The sequence below is a fragment of the Eleutherodactylus coqui genome, chromosome 1 (genome assembly GCF_035609145.1).
Source record: "Eleutherodactylus coqui strain aEleCoq1 chromosome 1, aEleCoq1.hap1, whole genome shotgun sequence".
Classification (NCBI taxonomy): domain Eukaryota; kingdom Metazoa; phylum Chordata; class Amphibia; order Anura; family Eleutherodactylidae; genus Eleutherodactylus; species Eleutherodactylus coqui.
Genome location: NC_089837.1, coordinates 305,913,764 through 305,934,830, shown reverse-complemented (window position 1 = coordinate 305,934,830; position 21,067 = coordinate 305,913,764). Strand labels below are relative to the sequence as shown.

Genomic DNA, 21,067 nt, shown 5'->3' with positions numbered 1-21,067 from the left:
TCCTCCATGCAGACATTCGTATGCCGCCGGCCAAACTGAGAAAACTGTTCTTTTCTTTATGTCTATAGAGTTCCATGTTTTGAACTGTTAATAGTCTCTTATAATAAATACATTTTTTCATAGCATTGTATGGTACCTTTCCACAGCACCCCTTGGAAAATATTGTTTCATATGCAAAACTCTAGCTTTGATAATAGAGCAATTATATGTGTAGGTGAAGGTTGTATTTTTAATTGCATGACAACATAATATCTTATTTCAATAGATCTAGCTTATCCAGTGTAATAAAGGAATATTTAAGGTCTCCATGACAACACCTTAAAAATAAAGCAATATTTGAGAACACATTTGCAAACGCAGATCCCTAAAGGCAGACATACCTATAGTGATATTAGCTTGCTTTGTGCTTTTTGTTCTCTTGTCTTACCAGTTCAACAGTTAACACATTTTAGAAAAAATAACTAAAGAAATAATCAATTCACAAAATACCTTTTCATAGTATTTGATCTCATACTCTGTGTTGTTGATAAACGGAAAAGTCGGTTCCTGCCAGGATAACGTGATGCTTTTCTGATCTATTTTGTCAGCTCGAATATCAGTGATCAAATAGAGTGCTAAAAAGACAAAAACAAAAAAAAGAAGCATAAGTGTTTTTTACATTTAATCTAAAGGATGATTTTAATAATAATGTCAAATAAATATATTACTTAGAATGCAACTTTGTACCGTCCTAAATTTGAGCCACGGCAGATATAGATGTACCCCATGATATACTTAGGCATTGTTCACGTCATTGTCAGACTCGTTTCGGATGGGTTTCATTTTTTTGTGAATCTCTTTTTATTGAAAATTTAACATAATAAAACATTTTATGAAAGCTTTTCCCATAACACAAAAAGCAGCAGAGTTCCCATATAATGGAAGTGCAAGATAACAGATGTCAGTGAAATAGTATTAGAAACAGATAGAAATATCATCTTATATATGCAAAATGGCAATGACTTGAACACACAAGAAAATGCAATTGAGAACAAAATGATCTAGTTTAAGAGCCCCTAAAAAAGAAGAGAGGAGAAGAGGGTAGGGGGATGGGTGATTGGCACAAAAATGGCCATAGAGCCAGATTATGAGACGACACATTATGGCAATGGTTATAGAGTTACACTTGACATAAGAGTAGTCCAATAAAGCTGAGGTGGGCTTGTGGAGTTACTTTGCCAGAAGGGGGACCATACATTTAAGAACTTATGATGCATTCCTAATTACTGACTAGAAGGCTCTTCCATACTACATATCTGACTGCTTTTTTTCTTTCCGCATTGAGATACATGAATGAATATTATGAATTCATGTAAAGCAAATTAAAGCTCTCTGTGCAGGAATTAAATGAGTAGTGAAGTCTGATTTGGTTGGAATAAAGTTTTTTGAGGTTCTAGATAAAGATAAATGGAGAGTGTGATACAGCTGTGACATTACATTTGTCCTTTTGTCAGGTAACTGCTGTGACATCACAAGTGGGTTTCAGTCTTCTAGGCAGCACACTCATTGTCCAGGGGTCATATTTGACTCTGATCTTTCCCTAAGGGACTTTTCACAAACAATGAGAGACAAAAATGGAAGAAACTCCGCGATCCTCCACCGCATCTGTCAGCCATGGCGGAGAATCGCTACTTCCCTGAAGTGAAGCAAGGCTGTTTTGAGCTAAAAACGCCTTACATCTGTGGGCAAATCGCATGCTGGCGAGCACAATATCGGTCCATGATTCACGGCCCGATATCACATTCGCCCCTGTGTGAAGTTAGCCTTACTGTTTTTTAAGTCCATGGCATTTTTTTCAAAATCACAGCATTCTCTCGGTTTGGTGTTTTTTTCTGAAATTATCCCGTAGGTTTTTTGTAAGGGTGGCTTCACACGAGTTTTTGTGCAGGCCAAATCCGTGCACGGTAACAAAGAGACTAAAACCCATTGATTTCAATGGGTTCATTCTCATAAGCATGTTTTACGTGCGCATTTTGTGCAGGTAGAAAAAATATGCCCTATCTATCCCTTTCTACATTTTGTGCAGCGAAACTTCTACAGAAATGGCAGGTATGAAAATACGCAAGGAGGAGAGTGAAACACTCCACAAAACATAAAAACAGAAAACAGCTAACCATTATTAAGCTTTGATAGCCATTCAATTCCATAGAAAGGGTGTGTCACACATGCGTGCAAACTGCCCCTGCAGTAATATGAGCAGACATGTGCAAAACCCTGATTATAGTCCTCTCCAAACCTTAGTCATGTGCAAATACGTTGTACTTTGGTGTGTGTATTTGTGCGTTTTAAATCCCCGCCTGCTGAATACTACTCAGAGCAGTGCAGGAGAAGAGCCGGCTGGAGGCGGCTGAGCCCTGGTAGCTGCAGAGAGGTGAATATAGAATTTCTTTTATTTTTTTTACACATTTTTGCATTGATTTTCAGGAAAGGACTTATTATTGAAGCCCTTCCCCGAAAATCACTGCAGCGCTTGTCGGCAGCCCATTACTTTCAAAGGAGCCAGCTGTATTGCTGGCTTCATTGAATTCAATGGGAGAACATCGCTCTCCTCTGCCACAGCTGTGACCGCTGTGGCAAGGGATTGCGATCTTCAGTATATGTTCTCAATGGGGTTGACGCTGCTGTCCCATTGAGCATCCAGGGGTTTCACATACATAGAACACCGGTTTGCATCAGTTATGTGCGTTCTGCGAACCGGTGCCCTTTAATTTTCGCCACAGGCATTTTTCCGCATGTCATATTCACACATGGGACCGCTGCTATTGAAAAGTATTGGTTCTATCTAGTGCGAATTTTTTGACGCACAGAAAAACGCATGTAAAAATGCCCGTGTGACTGAGCCCTGAGGCCTTAGTCAGACGGGCGTTTTTTCGCGCGATTTGCGGATCGCATGACGGATGCGCATCCGCAAATCGCGTGACCGATGCCCGAAAATCGCCCGAAAATCTGCTCCTAGCCGCGTTTCATTAGAAACGGGCTGGAGCTGTCCAGCGCATTGCATTCAATGGAGCCAGCAATACAGCCGACTCCATTGAAAGCAATGCGCTGCGGGCGAGTGTGGGATGAATTGTCGGGAAGGGCTTAAATATATAAGCCCTTCCCTGCAGTTCATCCAGAAAAGTGTTAAAATAAAAAATATATACATACTCACCTGCTCCCGGCAGCCGGAGTTCCGCGCAGCCGGCCTGCAGTGGGTGTGAAGGGGGTGTGAGTCAGACCTGCCCCCTGATTGGCTCAGCGCTTATATATTTAAGCCCTTCCCGACAATTCATCCCGCGCACGCCGGCAGCCCATTGCTTTCAATGGAGTCGGCTGTGTTGCCGGCTCCATTGAATTCAATGGGCAAACATTGTTCTTCTCTGCCACAGCTGTTACAGCTGTGGCAGAGAAGAATGATTTGTCTTCTATATGTTCTCAATGGGGTTGGCGCTGCTGCCGCCGGCCCCATTAAGCGCATATAGTGAAGAGAACAGGAATCGCGGATCGCAGATAGGTGCGATCTGCGATTTCTGTTCTATAATTTATCGGACGAGCGCATAAAAAGCGCTCATGTGTCCGATACCATTGCAAAGCAATGGTTTTAAAAAATCGCCGGACGCATGCGCATGCGCAAATCGCGCAAAAAAACGCCCGTCTGACTAAGACCTAAGACTGTAAATCATGTAGTTTATGTCTTTTGCTCCTGTTCTTATGTAATGAACCTAAATAAACCCCTCTTTTCATACATAGAGCACCCTGGAATTAACAGTGCTTTAATTAAAATAATTATAATAATTGAGCGTTAAGTCGGTTACACATGACTGAGTGAGAGATTCAGTCCATAAAATTACATGTATTTTTTGGGCTCTAGGTGTAGCTTAGCAGTTAATGTTGACCAGTTGTGCTATAAAAAGTCTCCTTGTAGGTCAGATCTTATTCTCACAGCAAATGTACGTATTGTATCATTTAGTTAGAACTGATACTACATTTTTGTCATATTTTTGTGGTACAATGATTGTAATGAAGCTTCTGATATAAACTGAAAGTCTAGGAGCAATCTAAAAGACAACTCTAAGGCCAAACTCATACAAGCAGGTCAGATTCCACATGTGGGAGGCCTGCAGTCGATTCTGGCTGTGAGCCCAGCCGGTGACCCGGAGTACCTCCCTTAAAGGAGATGTCTCGAGGAAGCAGTTAATTTTTTTTTTTGCCCAGTCCCCCCCATTAAACACACATTACTAAGCCCCCCTGTAAATGACATTTCTAGCTGGTTCGTACTTACCGTTCCAGCGTTTCAGCAAGTTATAAAAGTTTCCTCAAGATGGCCGCCGGCTCTTTCCCCGTCGCTCGCTGCAGCCCGACGTGCGCGCTCCCGAGACGCCGCCAGCTGTGTCTCCATGGCAACCGGACGCATCGCAGCCGCCGACCAGACGCCCCGCAGCCGCCGACCAGACAGCAGGTAACCGGCGCTAGCCCCCGGCTCCCCAGCGCTAGCTCCCCCGGCGCAGCGACAGCCCCCCCGGCCTAGCGACAGCCCCCCCCATCGCAGCGACAGCCCCCCCGGCCTAGCGCTAGCTCCCCCGGCCTAGCGACAGCCCCCCCGGCCTAGCGCTAGCTCCCCCGGCCTAGCGACAGCCCCCCCGGCCTAGCGACAGCCCCCCCCATCGCAGCGACAGCCCCCCCGGCCTAGCGACAGCCCCCCCCATCGCAGCGACAGCCCCCCCCATCGCAGCGACAGCCCCCCCCGGCCTAGCGCTAGCTCCCCCGGCGCAGCGGCAGCCCCCCTCATCGCAGCGACAGCCCCCCCCGGCCTAGCGCTAGCTCCCCCGGCGCAGCGGCAGCCCCCCCCATCGCAGCGACAGCCCCCCCGGCCTAGCGCTAGCTCCCCCGGCGCAGCGGCAGCCCCCCCCCCCGGCGCAGCCCGGCGCAGCGGCAGCCCCCCCCGACCCATCACTTACCTGGGAGGCTTCTCGGGGCAGCTGGGCTGGGCTGGGCTGGTCTTCTCCGCTGGGCAGCTCCAGTTTCTGCACCTTCCTCTAACAGAGGATGGTGCAGAATGGCCGCTTCAGCGCGCTCCCGAGCAGTGACAGCTCGTCTGCGCATGCGCAGAAGAGCTGTAGCGGGGAGCACACTGAAGCGGCTCGTGCTGAATGGAGAAGACCGGACTGCGCAAGCGCGTCTAAAAAAGCAAGCTGCCAGCGAATTTAGACGGAACCATGGAGACGAGGACGCTAGCAACGGAGCAGGTAAGTGGAATAACTTCTGTATGGCTCATATTTAATGCACAATGTACATTACAAAGTGCATTAATATGGCCATACGGAAGTGTATAACCCCACTTGGTTTCGCGAGACCACCCCTTTAACTGTACTGCGGATGACCGCGGAGGCTCTTAGGTGGACATGCGTAGTAGAGTTTTTTTGGTTTGTATTTCCTGCGCCTTTGCTGAGCGATGATTCGGGCACCCACAGCCCATATGCGTGGATTCCGCTATACAATAGAGCGTGCTGTATTTTTCCTTTGCTCACGGAATACACAATTTTGTAAACGCGAGTATAAAGGAAAATTTGAAAATGCATGCCTTTCAATGCCTGCGTTTGCGCAGAAAGTCTGAACAGATGCCGATTGCGGAATCCGCAATTCACATCCACTCATGTGAGCCCAGCTTAAGAGGCAGAAATTGAAGCCTAATATTTACAAAGAGATCTGTGTTTGTGGTCCAGATGCCTGCAATATTTTGATTAGACCGCATCCTGACTGATATGTATTACATTCTGCAATCACTAAAAGAGATATCTTGGAACTGTTTAGAAAATACATGTCTAAAAGCGACTGTGATGCCACAAATGTTGGCATGCCTTCCTACTTATTAGGGAGTATATTTGTCATAAAGAAACTCTCCGGAATGTTCTGTCTGTTGAATAATTGAATAGTTATTTAATAACTCTAAATGTAAATCACTCTGTTTAATAGGTGCTTGCAAAATGTCATCTATTAGGATAACAGGGAAATAGCTGTTAGTTCCACAATTTTAGAAGCAGCACATATACAGAATAGTGTTAAGTAATGTTATTTATTAAGCAAATATGTCAACAAATGAAACATGAAATATATCAACGGCGATGTATTTTTTATCTGCATTGTATTGCAATGAGATTAACAAAGCGTTTGCTTTTCATTACTATGGAGGAGGGGTAAGGGATTAAGATTAGAGATGAGCGAACACGTTCGGCCCCGCCCCTTTTTCGCCCGAACACCGAACTTTGCGAACACTTCAGTGTTCGGGCGAAAAAGTTCGGGGGCCGCCGTGGCAGCGCGGGGGGGTGCGGCGGGGAGTGGGGGGGAGAGGGAGAGAGAGAGGGCTCCCCCCTGTTCCCCGCTACTGCCGCCCGCGCCGCCGCGCATCTCCCCGCCCCCCGGCGGCACCCGGACACTTACGCGCGAACACTGCAGTGTTCGGCAAAGCCGGTGTCCGGGTGCGGATGTGTCCGTAACGGACACGTTCGCTCATCACTAATTAAGATTTTAGATTTTAAAAATATTAATTTCAAAGATACAAGTTTTTTTTTATGAATTAATAAGGTGAACTATAACATCAGTGCTTAGAGGGCACGATTAAAAATTGCCATCTTAAAGGCAGCTAAACTTTATGTCAAACAAGCTTGCAAAAGGAAAAGGAAAAATAAAAAATAAACCTTTTTTTTTTTTTTTTTTTTAATGGAAACTGGTTCAGCAGAGAAGTTTGTAATACAGTAAAAGAAAAGAAGTTGGCCCATAAAAGGTTTAAAGAAACTAGAAGCATAGCTGTCGGAGAATTAAATAAAATGAGTAGGAGGCAAAGTATATTATTATTGCTGCTAAAGAACAAAAGGAGAAAGAAATGGCCAAACCCATTAAGAAGGGGGAACAAAAACCTTTTTCATGTTTATTATTGACGTTAAGGAAAAAAATTGCGGAATTACAAAAATTAAAAATGTGGATAATAACTATGTTAATGGAGGTAGGGCTGTCACTGACTATAGGAATAGCTAATTTTGTTTAGTATTTTCAGAAGCAAGTTTTCAGAATGATAATATAATTGAACTTGGTAGTACTTTTAGTTGTAAGGGCTCAGATCTAGTGGTTTTGAAAGCTGCTGTTGTAAGTGAACAAAAGTAGACTAAGGCAATGGGTCAGGAGTAAAGATGAGCGAGCGTACTCGCTAAGGGGGAAATACTCGAGCAAGTAGTGCCTTTTGCGAGTACCTGCCTGCTCGTCACAAAAGATTCGGGTGCCGGCAGGGGGCGGGGAGCGGCAGGGGAGAGTCGGGAGGAACGGGGGGGGGGGGAGATCTCTCTCGCTCCCCCCACTCCCCCTGCCCCCTGCTCACTCCTGCAACTCACAGCTCACCCCCCGAATCTTTTGAGACGAGCGGACAGGTACTTGAAAAAGGCAATACTCGCCCGAGTATTTGCCCTTAGCGAGTACGCTTGCTCATCTCTAGTCAGGAGGCATCCACCCCAGAGATCTTAAAGAACTCAAATTTGTGATTGCTGCAACTATGACTGATTTGCTTAACCAGTCTAAAAAGCAATGTTCCTGATGATTGGAGAAAGGCCAGTGTTGCACCCATTTATAAGAAGGGTAGAAGAGAAGAAGCAGGAGCTACAGGCCAGTTAGTTTGACATCTGTAGTGGTTAAACTAATGGGAACATTTCTAAGAAAGAGGATATTTGAACTCTCAAAAGCTAAAACCTAAGCAGCATGGCTTACTGGGGGCAGATCATGTCAAACTATTCTCATTGGTTTCTTTCATTTGGATTTCACTAAAGTCTTTGATACAATTCCACATAAAAAATCATAGACAAATTACTGAAATTTGCACATAATCCTTTGATAGTCTGGTAGATTCGAGGTTAGTTTAAAGATAGATAACAGAGTGTTGTTAACAAAGTATATTCCTAACAAGGATGACTTATAAGTGGTAATCACAAAGATTCTTTATGGGTCCTATTCTTTATAATATACTAGCTTACTCATTGCGCATTGCTGCAAAGACAGACATACATTCGTTTTTATATGTAGAGATAACAACCAATCACAGTGCAGCTTTAATGTTACCTCAGTGGTATAATATATAACAACCAATCGCAGCGCAGCTTACATGTTACCTCAGCTTTATAATATATAACACCCAATCACAGCGCAGCTTTCATGTTACCTCAGCAGTATAATATATAACAACCAATCACAGAACAGCTTTCATGTTACCTCAGCAGTTTAATATATAAAAAACAATCACAGCACAGCTTTCATGGTACCTCAGCAGTATAAGAAATAGCAACCAATCACATCGCAGCTTTCATGTTACCTCAGCAGTATAAGGAATAGCAACCAATCACAGCGCAGCTTTTATTTTACCTCATCAGTATAAGAAATAGCAACCAATCACAGCGCAGCTTTCATGTTACCTCAGCAGTATAAGAAATAGCAACCAATCACAGTGCAGCTTTCATGTTACCTCAGCAGTATAAGAAAGAGCAACAAATCACAGCACAGCTTTTATGTTCCCTCAGCAGTATAATATATAGCAACCAATCACAGCACAGCTTTCATGTTACCTCAGCAGTATAAGAAAGAGCAACAAATCAGAGCACAGCTTTTATGTTCCCTCAGCAGTATAATATATAGCAACTAGTCACAGCCCAGCTTTCATGTAACCTCAGTAGTATAAGATATAACAACCAATCACAGCGTAGTTTTCATGCTACCTCAGCAGTTTAGAAAGTAACAACCAATCACAGCGCAGCTTTCATGTTAACTTAGCAGTATAAGAAATAGCAACCAATCACAGCGCAGCTTTCATGTTACCTCAGCAGTATAAAAAATAGCAACCAATCAGAGCACAGCTTTCATTATACCTCAGCCGTATAAGAAATAACAACCAATCACAGTGCAGCTTTCATGTTACCTCACCAGTATAAGGAATAGCAACAAATCACAGTGCAGCTTTCATGTTACCACAGCGGTATAATATATAACAACCAATTGCAGCGCAGCTTTCATGTTACCTCAGCAGTATAAGGAATAGCAACCAATCACAGCGCAGCTTTCATGCTACCTCAGTAGTTTAGAAAGTAACAACCAATCACAGTGCAGCTCTCATGTTAACTTAGCAGTATAAGAAATAACAACCAATCACAGCGCAGCTTTCATGTTACCTCAGCAGTATAAGGAATAGCAACCAATTGCAGCACAGCTTACATGTTACCTCAGCAGTATAAGGAATAGCAATCAATCACAGGGCAGCTTTCATGTTACCTCAGCAGTATAATGTATAACAACCAATTACAGCACAGCTTACATGTTACCTCAACTTTATAATATATAGTATACCCGTTGTGCGTTGCTGCGATATCTAAAGAAAAGAAATTCAAGGAAACTCATTATAATAACATTGAATTTACATTTGTGTCATTTTTATTGAAATGTATTTATTTTCATATGGAAAACATTTCAAAGTGTGGTTTTAATTCTATTTATTTATTCGAGTGCTTGTGGATTTGTCCCATATGATAAATTCACATGTGTGGAGAACTTTGCCTATTACGGAATTTTTGGTGCGACACGCGCACCACTTATCATAGGATAGATGTACTATGCCAGAAACCGTGGCAGAAGTGTACTCAACAACTTCCCAAAGTCTCATGGCGATTGGATGAATGGTGTAGTAATGCATAAAGGACAAACAGACAGACAGACATTTTTATATATATAGATTGGTAAGTGACATAGGAAAAGTTTTAACAGATAAGGTCTGTCTGCTGATGACAGAAATGTGTACAATAGGTTTAAAATGGAAATTGTAGTTCAATGTTTAGAAATGTAAAATAATGCACATAGGGAGACGAAATCCATGGACTAATTATAGTATTGGCTATTCTGTGTTATTCGAGACTTCAGAAGAGAATCATTTAGGGGTTCTGATTTCTGACAGCCTCAAAATGAGTCCACAGCACAGTCAGTCAGCAAAGAAAGCAAGTAGGATGCCATGCTGCTTAGTGAGAGGTAACATTGTTAAAGTAGAACATGTCTAAAGATGGACTATAAAAATGGTGGAAGGCCTCAAAAACAAAACTGATCAGAAATGACTTAACCCTTTTCAATCCACTGCCTGACCTGTGAAGACATTATGATTTAAGGCTGTACAGCTCTGATGTTGGAAGACGTCCGTCCAGGTTCTCTTATTGTATATTGCCAGCCTCTCTGCTGTCGGAGCCTATCCAACGTGTCACCTCATGCAGTACTGGTGTTAGCCAGCAGATAGCGCTGTTGTATAACAGCAGAAAACGAGAAAGCCCCCCAGGAAAACCAGGATACAAATCAGATTGGAAAGGGTTAAAGAACTTAACTTGCATAGACTGGAGGCTTTGATTAGATTATGTTTAGCAAGACTCTTTAAAACCAGACCTCAAACTTCATTGAAGATTGGTTCAAAGGTAGGTAAATGTTCACTAACGTGTCTCTAGAGTGCTCTAGCTGGTCTGATCTGTCGTGTTGAAACATTTGGCCGAAATTGCAAACCATGAACTAATGACAAATAAAGAATTAAGTAATACCCACCTAATTTAGTGTTCTCCTCTCTAGCACTGGACCTCTGGGCACCACCACTCCAAATATGGAAGCTGGTAGTGGTAATGTGCTCCTCATAAACTAGGTTTATTAGTTTACGTCTACGTGTAGACAATTTTGGCATGGATTCACACCAAAATTCATGTGTAAAATGTGGATCTTGAAACAGATTTTGGTGTGGATTTTGAAGCGAGTTTCATCCCCTTATTTGAAGACATGAAATCCGCATTGAAAATCTGCAATATACAGTGACATGCCACATTTTAAACTGCACCACAGGTCAATCTACGTTGCTGATTTTTTTGCAGTATGTGGATGAGATTTCTTGAAAGGTAAAATGTACTGTACAATGCAATGGATTTTCTGTAGCCAATTCCACTGTGAAGAATCCACAACATTTCCGCTATGTGTGAACATATCCTTAGGAATTAGATGGTTGATTGCTTTCAAGTTAAAGTTTTAGATGGCGATTTACAGTATATGTCAAACTTTTATATAATGAATGCAGCTTGGAAAAATGAACCTCCTAGAGGATGCATGTGCTCTTATATACATCAATGTTGATAGTGATATTTATATTGATACATACAAAGGCACAAGTAGTAACTGGTAATTGACAACATTTTTCATGCCTGCACCAGGCACTTTCTCAGGTCATGCAGCAAATGGCTTACACAAGGCTTTTATAACCACTGAAGAAAAGTCAGCTGGTTAATTTCGTAGTTCAAGAGGCGGGAATGTCAACTATTTCAAATAGTAACACTAAAAATATAGAGCATTGTGTAACTGCATAATAATAAATTTAGAGAATAAAACATAGCTCTTGAAAACATATGAACTAAGTAACACAATTTTAACCTAATTGTATCATCTTATAATTGTACAATATATGTGTTCAAGAGCTATTTTTTGTTCACTGTATTTATCATTTATTAGGTAATTAAAAAACTCTTTATACTCTTAGCATTAATATTTTAAATGAGTGTTTTTAGCACAACCCACTGAAGTGAACATGGGAGAATATTTGGTATAATTTCTATACCCAAGAATACTGCACATAAAGTTCTCTGCTTTGATTTTGCCTATTTTATAAGACTTTAATGTGTCTAAAATGGGAAAACAAAACCATTTGTAATATATTAATGTAATATTTTATTGATTCTGTGCCCTTCCTAAATTGCTGACTCCAAGCAGTCCTTGCTGCTTGCGAGCACTTCTTGTTTACCTTCTGTTTTTGATGCTATCTTGTCAATGTGACATTGCATATTGTGATCACAGCAGTCAGTCAAGGCCTTTCACTATGAAATTCGCCTCATTTTCACATTATGTCACATGGAGCCGTTTATCCACAATGATCATGTGTCATGATGCCACATGGTTGCCACATCATCAAACACAGGTGGTAAACAAGAAGAACAAAGAGCATAGTGATGATTGGTACTGCGTGATCATTCGAAAATCGGTAGATAAGTATGCTACAATTTGTTTAGTTTTAGTAAAAACTCTTTAGAATTTCCAGCTAACATGGTGAGGTCTTGAATGGAGATGAGCAAGTAGACTCGCTAAGGCTAACTACTGGAGCGAGTAGTGCCTTAGCCGAGTATCCTCCCTCTCGTCTATAAAGATTCGGCTGCTGGCGCAGGTGACAGGTGAGTTGCGGCGGTGAGCAGGGGGGAGTGGGGGGAGAGAGGGAGAGAGAGATCTCCCCTCCGTTCCTCCCCGCTCTCCCCCGCCGCTCCCCGCCCCCCGCCGGCCCCTGAATCTTTAGAGACAAGCGGGAGGATACTCGGCTAAGGCACTACTCACTCGAGTAATGTGCCTTAGCAAATATACTTGCTTATCTCTAGTCTTGAATTCATCCAAAATATGACAATTAGTATCAAGTTTAATTATTTGACATATAGAATTCAAAAGATGTCTTTGACTTATAGTCTAAAAACATGGCATGGCTACAGAAGTAGCAAACAATGCCAAGATTGCAGGACATATCTACTTAATCAGTTATAATTGACACCATCCCCTTGTTTCTCTAGAGCATGCTCACAGGTGCTTCCATCTTGTATGACAAAAGAAAATACATTTTCTTTTATTTAAATTCCTTGAACTGCCACCAAAACATCTTTATGATGCACTATGAGAGGAACGAGATAACTCTTAAGTCACTTTTACATGAGTGTGACATAATGGTGTTAGTTTAGGTGATCAAACCCACATTTGGTCAGGATTACGCCATATTACGCTAGTGTGAAATTTGCCTAACCTTTGTGTTATTTTTTCTAGTAGGAAGACAACAGTTGGCTACATAAATTTTAGCTAACACATTGGCTTCATTTTAGCCAACATGTAGATTGCAGCTAGGATAATTTATTGATCTATGTTATGTTAACAGATTTATAATTAGCCAAAACTACAATTACTGCATGGAGTAGACATACAACCGTTTATTATTCACAACAAAAACCTCACATTCTACTAATGTGTCAAGATACAATCAGCAAGTCACTCCCACTGTTCAATCCACATTTACAAACTAATTATGAATGGAGCATATCGCTCTAAATTCTGCAAAAGGCAAAATACATGACAGTCTTCGAGAGCAAGCTGCATCATACTCTTTCCACTAGAATGCCTTTTTAGGTAAAGTCACACTTTTCAGGAATCCTTTCCTTTGAAAAAAAGTCTGGCTGGATAAGAAAGAATTACCCAGATCATTTACTTCATTGTCATTAAGAGTCAGAAGAGACACATCGTGTATAACATTCTTTACAGACACAACCTGATCACTTTAGGTTCAAATTGGATTCCTAGTGAGAACATTAGAGTCCATTTATACATATGGTTTCTTGAGTTTTCAATGTAGAATGCAGAAGAAACTAACAAGAACAGCAAGGACAGGCTGACAGGCTTAGTTGGGTATGACAATGTTTGTCAGTATAGCAGGCAGAGGAAATTCCTTTACCTCCTGTCAGTGGGTTTGCACTAAGGTAGAATACACACACACACACACACACACATATATATATATATATATATATATATATATATATATATATATATATATATACACACATACACACATATATATAATGAAAAGATTGTGGAGCACATTTGACTATTTTTACTATTGACAAAGGAAAAAAGAAGTTCCACTGGATGGTACTGCCTCCTTCAATGGTAAAAGTATAACTCCAAAGTGTCTCTAATTAGGCAACTGTACAGTCTTTGTGAATCATATTATTACAGTATGCAACAGAAACCTGGCTAGTATGCAACACCGGTGCTTCTCCTTTTACTGATTGCATTCTGGAGTGTTCTGGAGGTAAGAAAAAGTCAATGCAATTGAGTTCTTTAATATTCATCAGTTTAGTTACTTTATTTCTGCAACTAACTCTACATAGAAATAGGTTCCTCATTATCATTCCTTCTCATCTATATAGCTTTCTTTATTTACAAGAAATGCTTATTTGCCCAGTAGCATTTTACAGTGTACATATAAGTTAAACTTGAATTGGAATACATTGAAAATGTCTTACATTCTGAAGACTCTAAGTATAGAAACTTATATTGGGTACAGATTTAAAAAAATACATTTAGCCTCCAGCCAGACTACATTTTTCCTTCATGTCCAACAACTTGTTAGAGAGACTATGGACATAAAGACATCCACCCCCACATCCTGTGGGAATGCAAACATATTTAGTCTCTTTAGGCCTATTTACACTTAACGATTATTGCTCAAAATGTGTTCAAATGATCGAAAATGAGTGATAATTGTTACGTGCTCAGCTCACTGTCTCCGCTCTGGGGAAATCCCAAGACCCTGTGGGGGTTCTTCTCTCTCTTCATGGAGCAGCCGCGCTTCTCCAAGCCCAGCTGTTCCAGTGAATGGGCAAAGTTTCATGCACTGCACATATGAAACTTTGCCCGGTCACCCATTTTCAGCATATGCGAGGTGCGCATTTTTTTTCCCCACACATAGGCGCGCAAAAAAACATGCTTGTCTGACTGCGCCCTAAATGTTCTACCCTATGTCTTCAAAAATTGCAGAAAAAGGTGTTACTTCACAGTCACAGGCGTAACTTGAAGATTCGAGGCCCCAATGCAAAATCTGTAACAGGGCCCCGCAACCATAATGCTTTATTCATTGTACTGGGCTCCCTATATGGAGAAGAGAGGCCCTATGGGCCCCCTAAGGCTCCTGGGCCCAGGTGCAACTGCATCCCCTGCATCCTCTATAGTTACGCCCCTGTTCACAGTACAATTCGTTTGCTAAGTTGTTTATTGTACCTTCTTTCTTTTATGGACTACACTATGCTGCTAGTTATTGCACCCCAGAATGTTAAACTTGCTTAAAAGCCACAAGCAGAAAATAAAGTTTAATATCCAATATAAAAGGATATGTGACATTACTTAACTCGATCATTCATAGTGCTGCCATTTTGTCTGCATTTAAAACCAAGCCAAAAATCTAGCAGACATCATGAGTCAAGGTAATGCCTCAGAAGAACATCACTCAATATTAACAAGCTTGTTAGATCTTTCAATGCCTTGGATACATGTTATAGCCCGTTCATTTTTGCATTTGGAAATTGAAATGTGGATTGAGGACAGCATATTTTATGAACTCTCAAACAAAGCAGCAATAAATCCTGTGAGTTCCAGTGTTTGACCTCAAACATCCGCATCTGCACTAAACTCAAGTAAAACCAGCCAACTAAAATGCTGATAAATTAACTTTGACAAGCAAAGGGGACGCTAGAGGGGTATTGTGAAAATAAGCTTTCTGCAGCAGTATTCTGCAACCTTTCCTTTACAGCAGTACAGCAGATCTAATCGTGCATAGACTACTATGGTGGTTATTGACTACAGGAATGTCATTGATTTGAAAAAACACTATGAGGCCTTAGTCAGACGGGCGTTTTTTCGCGCGATTTGCGGATCGCATGACGGATGCGCATCCGCAAATCGCGTGACCGGGGCCCGAAAATCGCCCGAAAATCTGCTCCTAGCCGTGTTTTATTAGAAACGGGCCGGAGCTGTCCAGCGCATTGCATTCAATGGAGCCGGCAATACAGCCGGCTCCATTGAGCGCATATAGAGAAGAGAACAGGAATCGCAGATCACAGATAGGTGCGATCTGCGATTTCTGTTCTATAATTTATCGGACGAGCGCATAAAAAGCGCTCATGTGTCCGATACCATTGCAAAGCAATGGTTTTAAAAAATCGCCGGACGCATGCTCATGCGCAAATCGGGCAAAAAAACGCCCGTCTGACTGAGGCCTTAAAACTATATATGTCAATTGTATTATATATTTTGTAACATCATAAGTATCAGATATCCTGTAGCTAATGACATTGTAGAATACAGTAAAACACTAGTCTACATTTTTAGTTTTTTTTTTAATTAAACCATAGCATTCAGTTCTGCATGACAGTTTCTCAGGCACAATTCAGGTTGGAGAGCACATGGACATCCCGGATATGTAATCGGACACAAATATGACATGCTGTGATTTTTTTGCACTCAGACTATTTGTCAATGAATGGGTGCTATATCTGTCTGATTTTTAGACAAAAGGCCGCGTGCATATACCTTTAGGGAAAAGAAAATCACTTCTCGACTCTAAATCAGAATAAATGCCTGGATCAACGACTCTTCTCTAGTGATCTAGTGAGTGTAACATGAAAAATTATTATGCTCAAGAAAGGCCTCTTTGTTCTACCATATTTTTCAGACTACAAGGCACACCCAGGTTTTAGACAACCAAAAAATAGGAAGAAAAATATTTCATAGGCCTCATGTCCATGGGCGGGTCAGATTCCGCAAGTCCGCAGAGGAATCTGGCCCTGCCCATGGCCAAGGACCCTGCATACCTATGCGTGCAGGCAGTGGAATCTGTGCAGACCTCTGTACTCCCGGGTATTCTGAACTGCGGATGGTCCACACAGCTCGCCGTTGGACATGCACAGTGCAGATTTTTTTGTTAAATGTCCTGCTTTCCCACTGAATCTGTGAATTCAATTGCAGATGGGCCGCAGATGGGACGGCTTACACTGACTTCAATGGAACCCGTCCATGTGGGATCCGCACTGAAATTGAGCATGCTGAGATTTTTTTTTTTCCGGACTAAAACGTCCGCAAAATAAATCTGCATGCTTTATTTCATTTGCAGACGCCCATGTTTCCTAGGGGCAGCTTGATTTGAGGATCTCCCACCAGGTGCCTTGCGTGGATTCCGCAAATCAAATCCCCCCATAGACATTGGGCCTTAGTGATCAAGACTTCTCTTATGGTGCAAGGAAGTGTAGGGGTTAATGTCACTAGCTTTGGCAGTCTAAGGTAGTGCCTCCTAATCATCTAGCAATATTCTCATAGTGTAATAGAGTAGTATCCACACTGTAAACTCAAAGAAACATCATAGTAAGCAATTAGTGATGAAAGGTAAAAAGGAAGTTTCAACTAAAATCTGCTTAGTGCTGTCTAAAAAAAAGGACAAATGTCATACTTGAGTCAACTGATGTATGGTAGTTTCCATTTCCCTGCTGCAGTGATGACGTCCTGACACAGGGACACTAGAGATGAGCGAGCATACTCGCTAAGGGCAATTACTCAAGCGAGCATTGCCCTTAGCGAGTATGCTTGCTCATCTCTAGTGACCACTGAAGCGATTGCCTTCTGGTCTTGAGTTAAATACATCTGGTGATTGATTACAGCAGTCATATATCATTGTGTCGGGACATCATTCATGCGGCAGTAAATAGTTAGCACTGGGGAATCAGGCAGCATCAGAACAGAACCTCTGAACTTTTTTATGCTTTTATACAGCCCTGCAGAGATTTCAATTTTATTTCCCCCTCCACTCTGCACTACCATATTAACCCCTTGAGGATGCTGCCTTTTTTTTTTTAATTTTTGGTTTCTCCTCCCAACTTTCAAAAAATCATGTCTTTTATTTTTCCATCGACATAGCTGTCTGAGGACTTTTTTTTTTTGCAGCACAAGTTGTATTTTTCAATAATGCTATGTATTGTACTATACAAGGTACTGAAAACATTAAAACATTTCTAAATAGAGTGAAGTATAAAAAAATACAATTTCAGCATCTTTGCGGAGGGGGGGGGGGGGTTGGGGGTACAGTATACACACTGTAACAAAAATGCTAACTTTATTCTGTAGGTCAATACAATCATGATGAGACAAAATTTATTTAGTTTTCTTTTGCTGTACTATTTTAAAAAATGAAATATTTTTAAAGAAATATTAATATATACACTACCGTTCAAAAGTTTGGGGTCACATTGAAATGTCCTTATTTTTGAAGGAAAAGCACTGTACTTTTCAATGAAGATAACTTTAAACTAGTCCTAACTTTAAACAAATGCACTCTATACATTGCTAATGTGGTAAATGACTATTCTAGCTGCAAATGCCTGGTTTTTTGTGCAAAATCTACAAAGGTGAATAGAGGCCCTTTTCCAGCAACTATCACTCCAGTGTTCTAATGGTACAATGTGTTTGCCCATTGGCTCAGAAGGCTAATTGATGATTAGAAAACCCTTGTGCAATCATGTTCACACATCTGAAAACAGTCTAGCTCGTTACAGAAGCTACAAAACTGACCTTCCTGTGAGCAGATTGAGTTTCTAGTGCATCACATTTGTGGGGTCAATCAAACGCTCAAAATGGCCAGAAAAAGAGAACTTTCATCTGGAACTCGACAGTCTATTCTTGTTCTTAGAAATGAAGGCTATTCCATGCGAGAAATTGCTAAGAAATTGAAGATTTCCTACAACGGTGTGTACTACTCCCTTCAGAGGACAGCACAAACAGGCTCTAACCAGAGTAGAAAAAAAAGTGGGAGGCCGCGTTGCACAACTAAGCAAGAAGATAAGCACATTAGAGTCTCTAGTTTGAGAAACAGACACCTCACAGGTACCCAACTGGCATCTTCATTAAATAGTACCCGCAAAACACCAGTGTCAACATCTACAGTGAAGAGGCGGCTGCGGGATTTTGGGCTTCAGGGCTGAGTGGCAAAGAAAAAGCCATATCTGAGACTGGCCAATAAAAGAAAAAGATTAAGTTGGGCAAAAGAACACAGACATTGGACAGAGGAAGACTGGAAAAAAGTGTTGTGGACGGATGAATCCAAGTTTGAGGTGTTTGGATCACAAAGAAGAACGTTTGTGAGACGCAGAACAAATGAAAAGATGCTGGAAGAATGCCTGACGCCATCTGTTAAGCATGGTGGAGGTAATGTGATGGTCTGGGGTTGCTTTGGTGCTGGTAAGGTGGGAGATTTGTACAGGGTAAAAGGGATTCTGAATAAGGAAGGCTATCACTCCATTTTGCAACGCCATGCCATACCCAGTGGACAGCGCTTGATTGGAACCAATTTCATCCTACAACAGGACAATGACCCTAAACACACCTCCAAATTGTGCAAGAACTATTTACAGCAGAAGCAGGCAGCTGGTATTCTATCGGTAATGGAGTGGCCAGCGCAGTCACCAGATCTGAACCCCATTGAGCTGTTGTGGGAGCAGCTTGACCGTATGGTACGCCAGAAGTGCCCATCCAACCAATCCAACTTGTGGGAGATGCTTCTAGAAGCGTGGGGTGCAATTTCACAAGCTTACCTCAACAAATTAACAGCTAGAATGTCAAAGGTGTGCAATGCTGTAATTGCTGCAAAAGGAGGATTCTTTGACGAAAGCAAAGTTTGATGTAAAAACAATGTTATTTCAAATACAAATCATTATTTCTAACCTTGTCAATGTCTTGACTCTATTTTCTATTCATTTCACAACGCATGGTGGTGAATAAGTGTGACTTTTCATGGAAAACACAAAATTGTTTGGGTGACCCCAAACTTTTGAACGGTAGTGTACATAAACTGAGACTACTAGCTTTATAGATGATTTCAAAGATACATCCCTTTTTAACCATTTTCAATGCAATTTTGGATTCAGGGTTTCCTAAAGGGCTTTCTCTTTCTGCCATTATACAGTGGAGCCATCTGCTGGCTAGAGCCTGTACTGCAGTATGGGACATGCTGGAGGGGCCCTTGACAACAGAGCAGCCAGTAATATACAATAAGAACACCCTGTTGGACGTCTTCCGACATCGGAGCTGTACAGCCTTCAATCAGAATGTCTACCCTCTCCCTTTTCTCTTGCAAACTTTACTAAAAAAAAGGAAAAGCAACACTCCTTTTGGTTATTTGCTTTTATACTCATATACACCCAAAAAAGATTTCCTATGTGAAGCCAAAACTGCAAGAACTGTAAATAACATTGACTGAATATAACAACAGAACATTCCTAAAGAAAAAGAAAGAACACAACACTTTCTCTACAGATAAATCATTCTCTTTTATAAGGCTTAATGTGTTAAAGCTCCTATTTAAAGTAGAAAATGGAAAAGCTTTTTCACATGAACTTTGGGCAGTCTGTAAAAGTCACCAAATGCATCATTATACATGGCCAATGGAGTAAAAGTGGTAGAGAAAATATAACCATCGCCTTTTACTTTGGCCAATCAAGACTGGTTTCTGGCAAACGGGTATACAGTTACAGATACTAATCCTACTGATGGACTAATATGCATTATGAATATAACTATGGACTGACATAAAGAACCTGCAAGAATGTTGTTTGTACCATTATACAGACACAGAAGGGGAGTATGGCTATTCATGAAAGCTAAACTTTCTTGCTATCTGAATATCCTTTATTAGGCAGACCTGAATAAATAGACAGTGATAATTAATTTGTCACTGGTATTCAGTTTTCTTAGTAAGACAGAAAGATTGTTCCCTTTTTACATCTACTACATTATGAAGCATCATGCAACAGCTAGCATTGTTTATTTTAATCAGTCTATAACATTTCAGCACACATCCCCAGCCATACTTCTTTACTAGAGATGAGCGAACGTACTCGGATAAGCACTACTCGTCCGAGTAATGTGCTTTATCCGAGTATCGCTGTGCTCGTCTTGAAAGATTCGTGGGGCGCCACGGAGCGGGGAGCTGCAGGGGAGAGTCGGGGGGAACGGAGGGGAGATCTTTCTCTCCTTCTCTCCCGCCCGCTCTGCCCCGCTCCCCGCCGCAACTCACCTGTCAGCAGCGGAGCGCCCCGAATCTTTCAGCACGAGTAGAGCGGTACTCGGATAAAGCACATTACTCGGACGAGTAGTGCTTATCCGAGTACGTTCGCTCATCTCTATTCTTTACCTCACATTAGGTTTTGGCTTAAGCTACAAAGAATATAAGAAATGTTAACCCCCTTAAATGATTGAAGAGCACTGATCACCAGAAGGGCCAATACAACCAAAAAATCAGTTGCCTGGTGAAATTCAACAATTAATGATTGTTTTAGCCTAATAATGCAGCTAGAAACAACTTACATTTGAAATTTTCATCCGATATTCA

At 41.5% G+C, this 21,067-nt stretch overlaps 1 protein-coding gene across 1 annotated transcript in view; it reads right to left on the bottom strand.

Moving 5' to 3' along the window:
• Positions 1-21,067, bottom strand: part of EPHA10 (EPH receptor A10) — a 720,654-nt gene that overhangs the window by 189,491 nt on the left and 510,096 nt on the right. Inside the window, exon 7 of the mRNA XM_066574828.1 lies at positions 490-614. Coding sequence (XP_066430925.1) covers positions 490-614 — 125 coding nt within the window. The remainder of the gene's footprint in view (positions 1-489; positions 615-21,067) is intronic.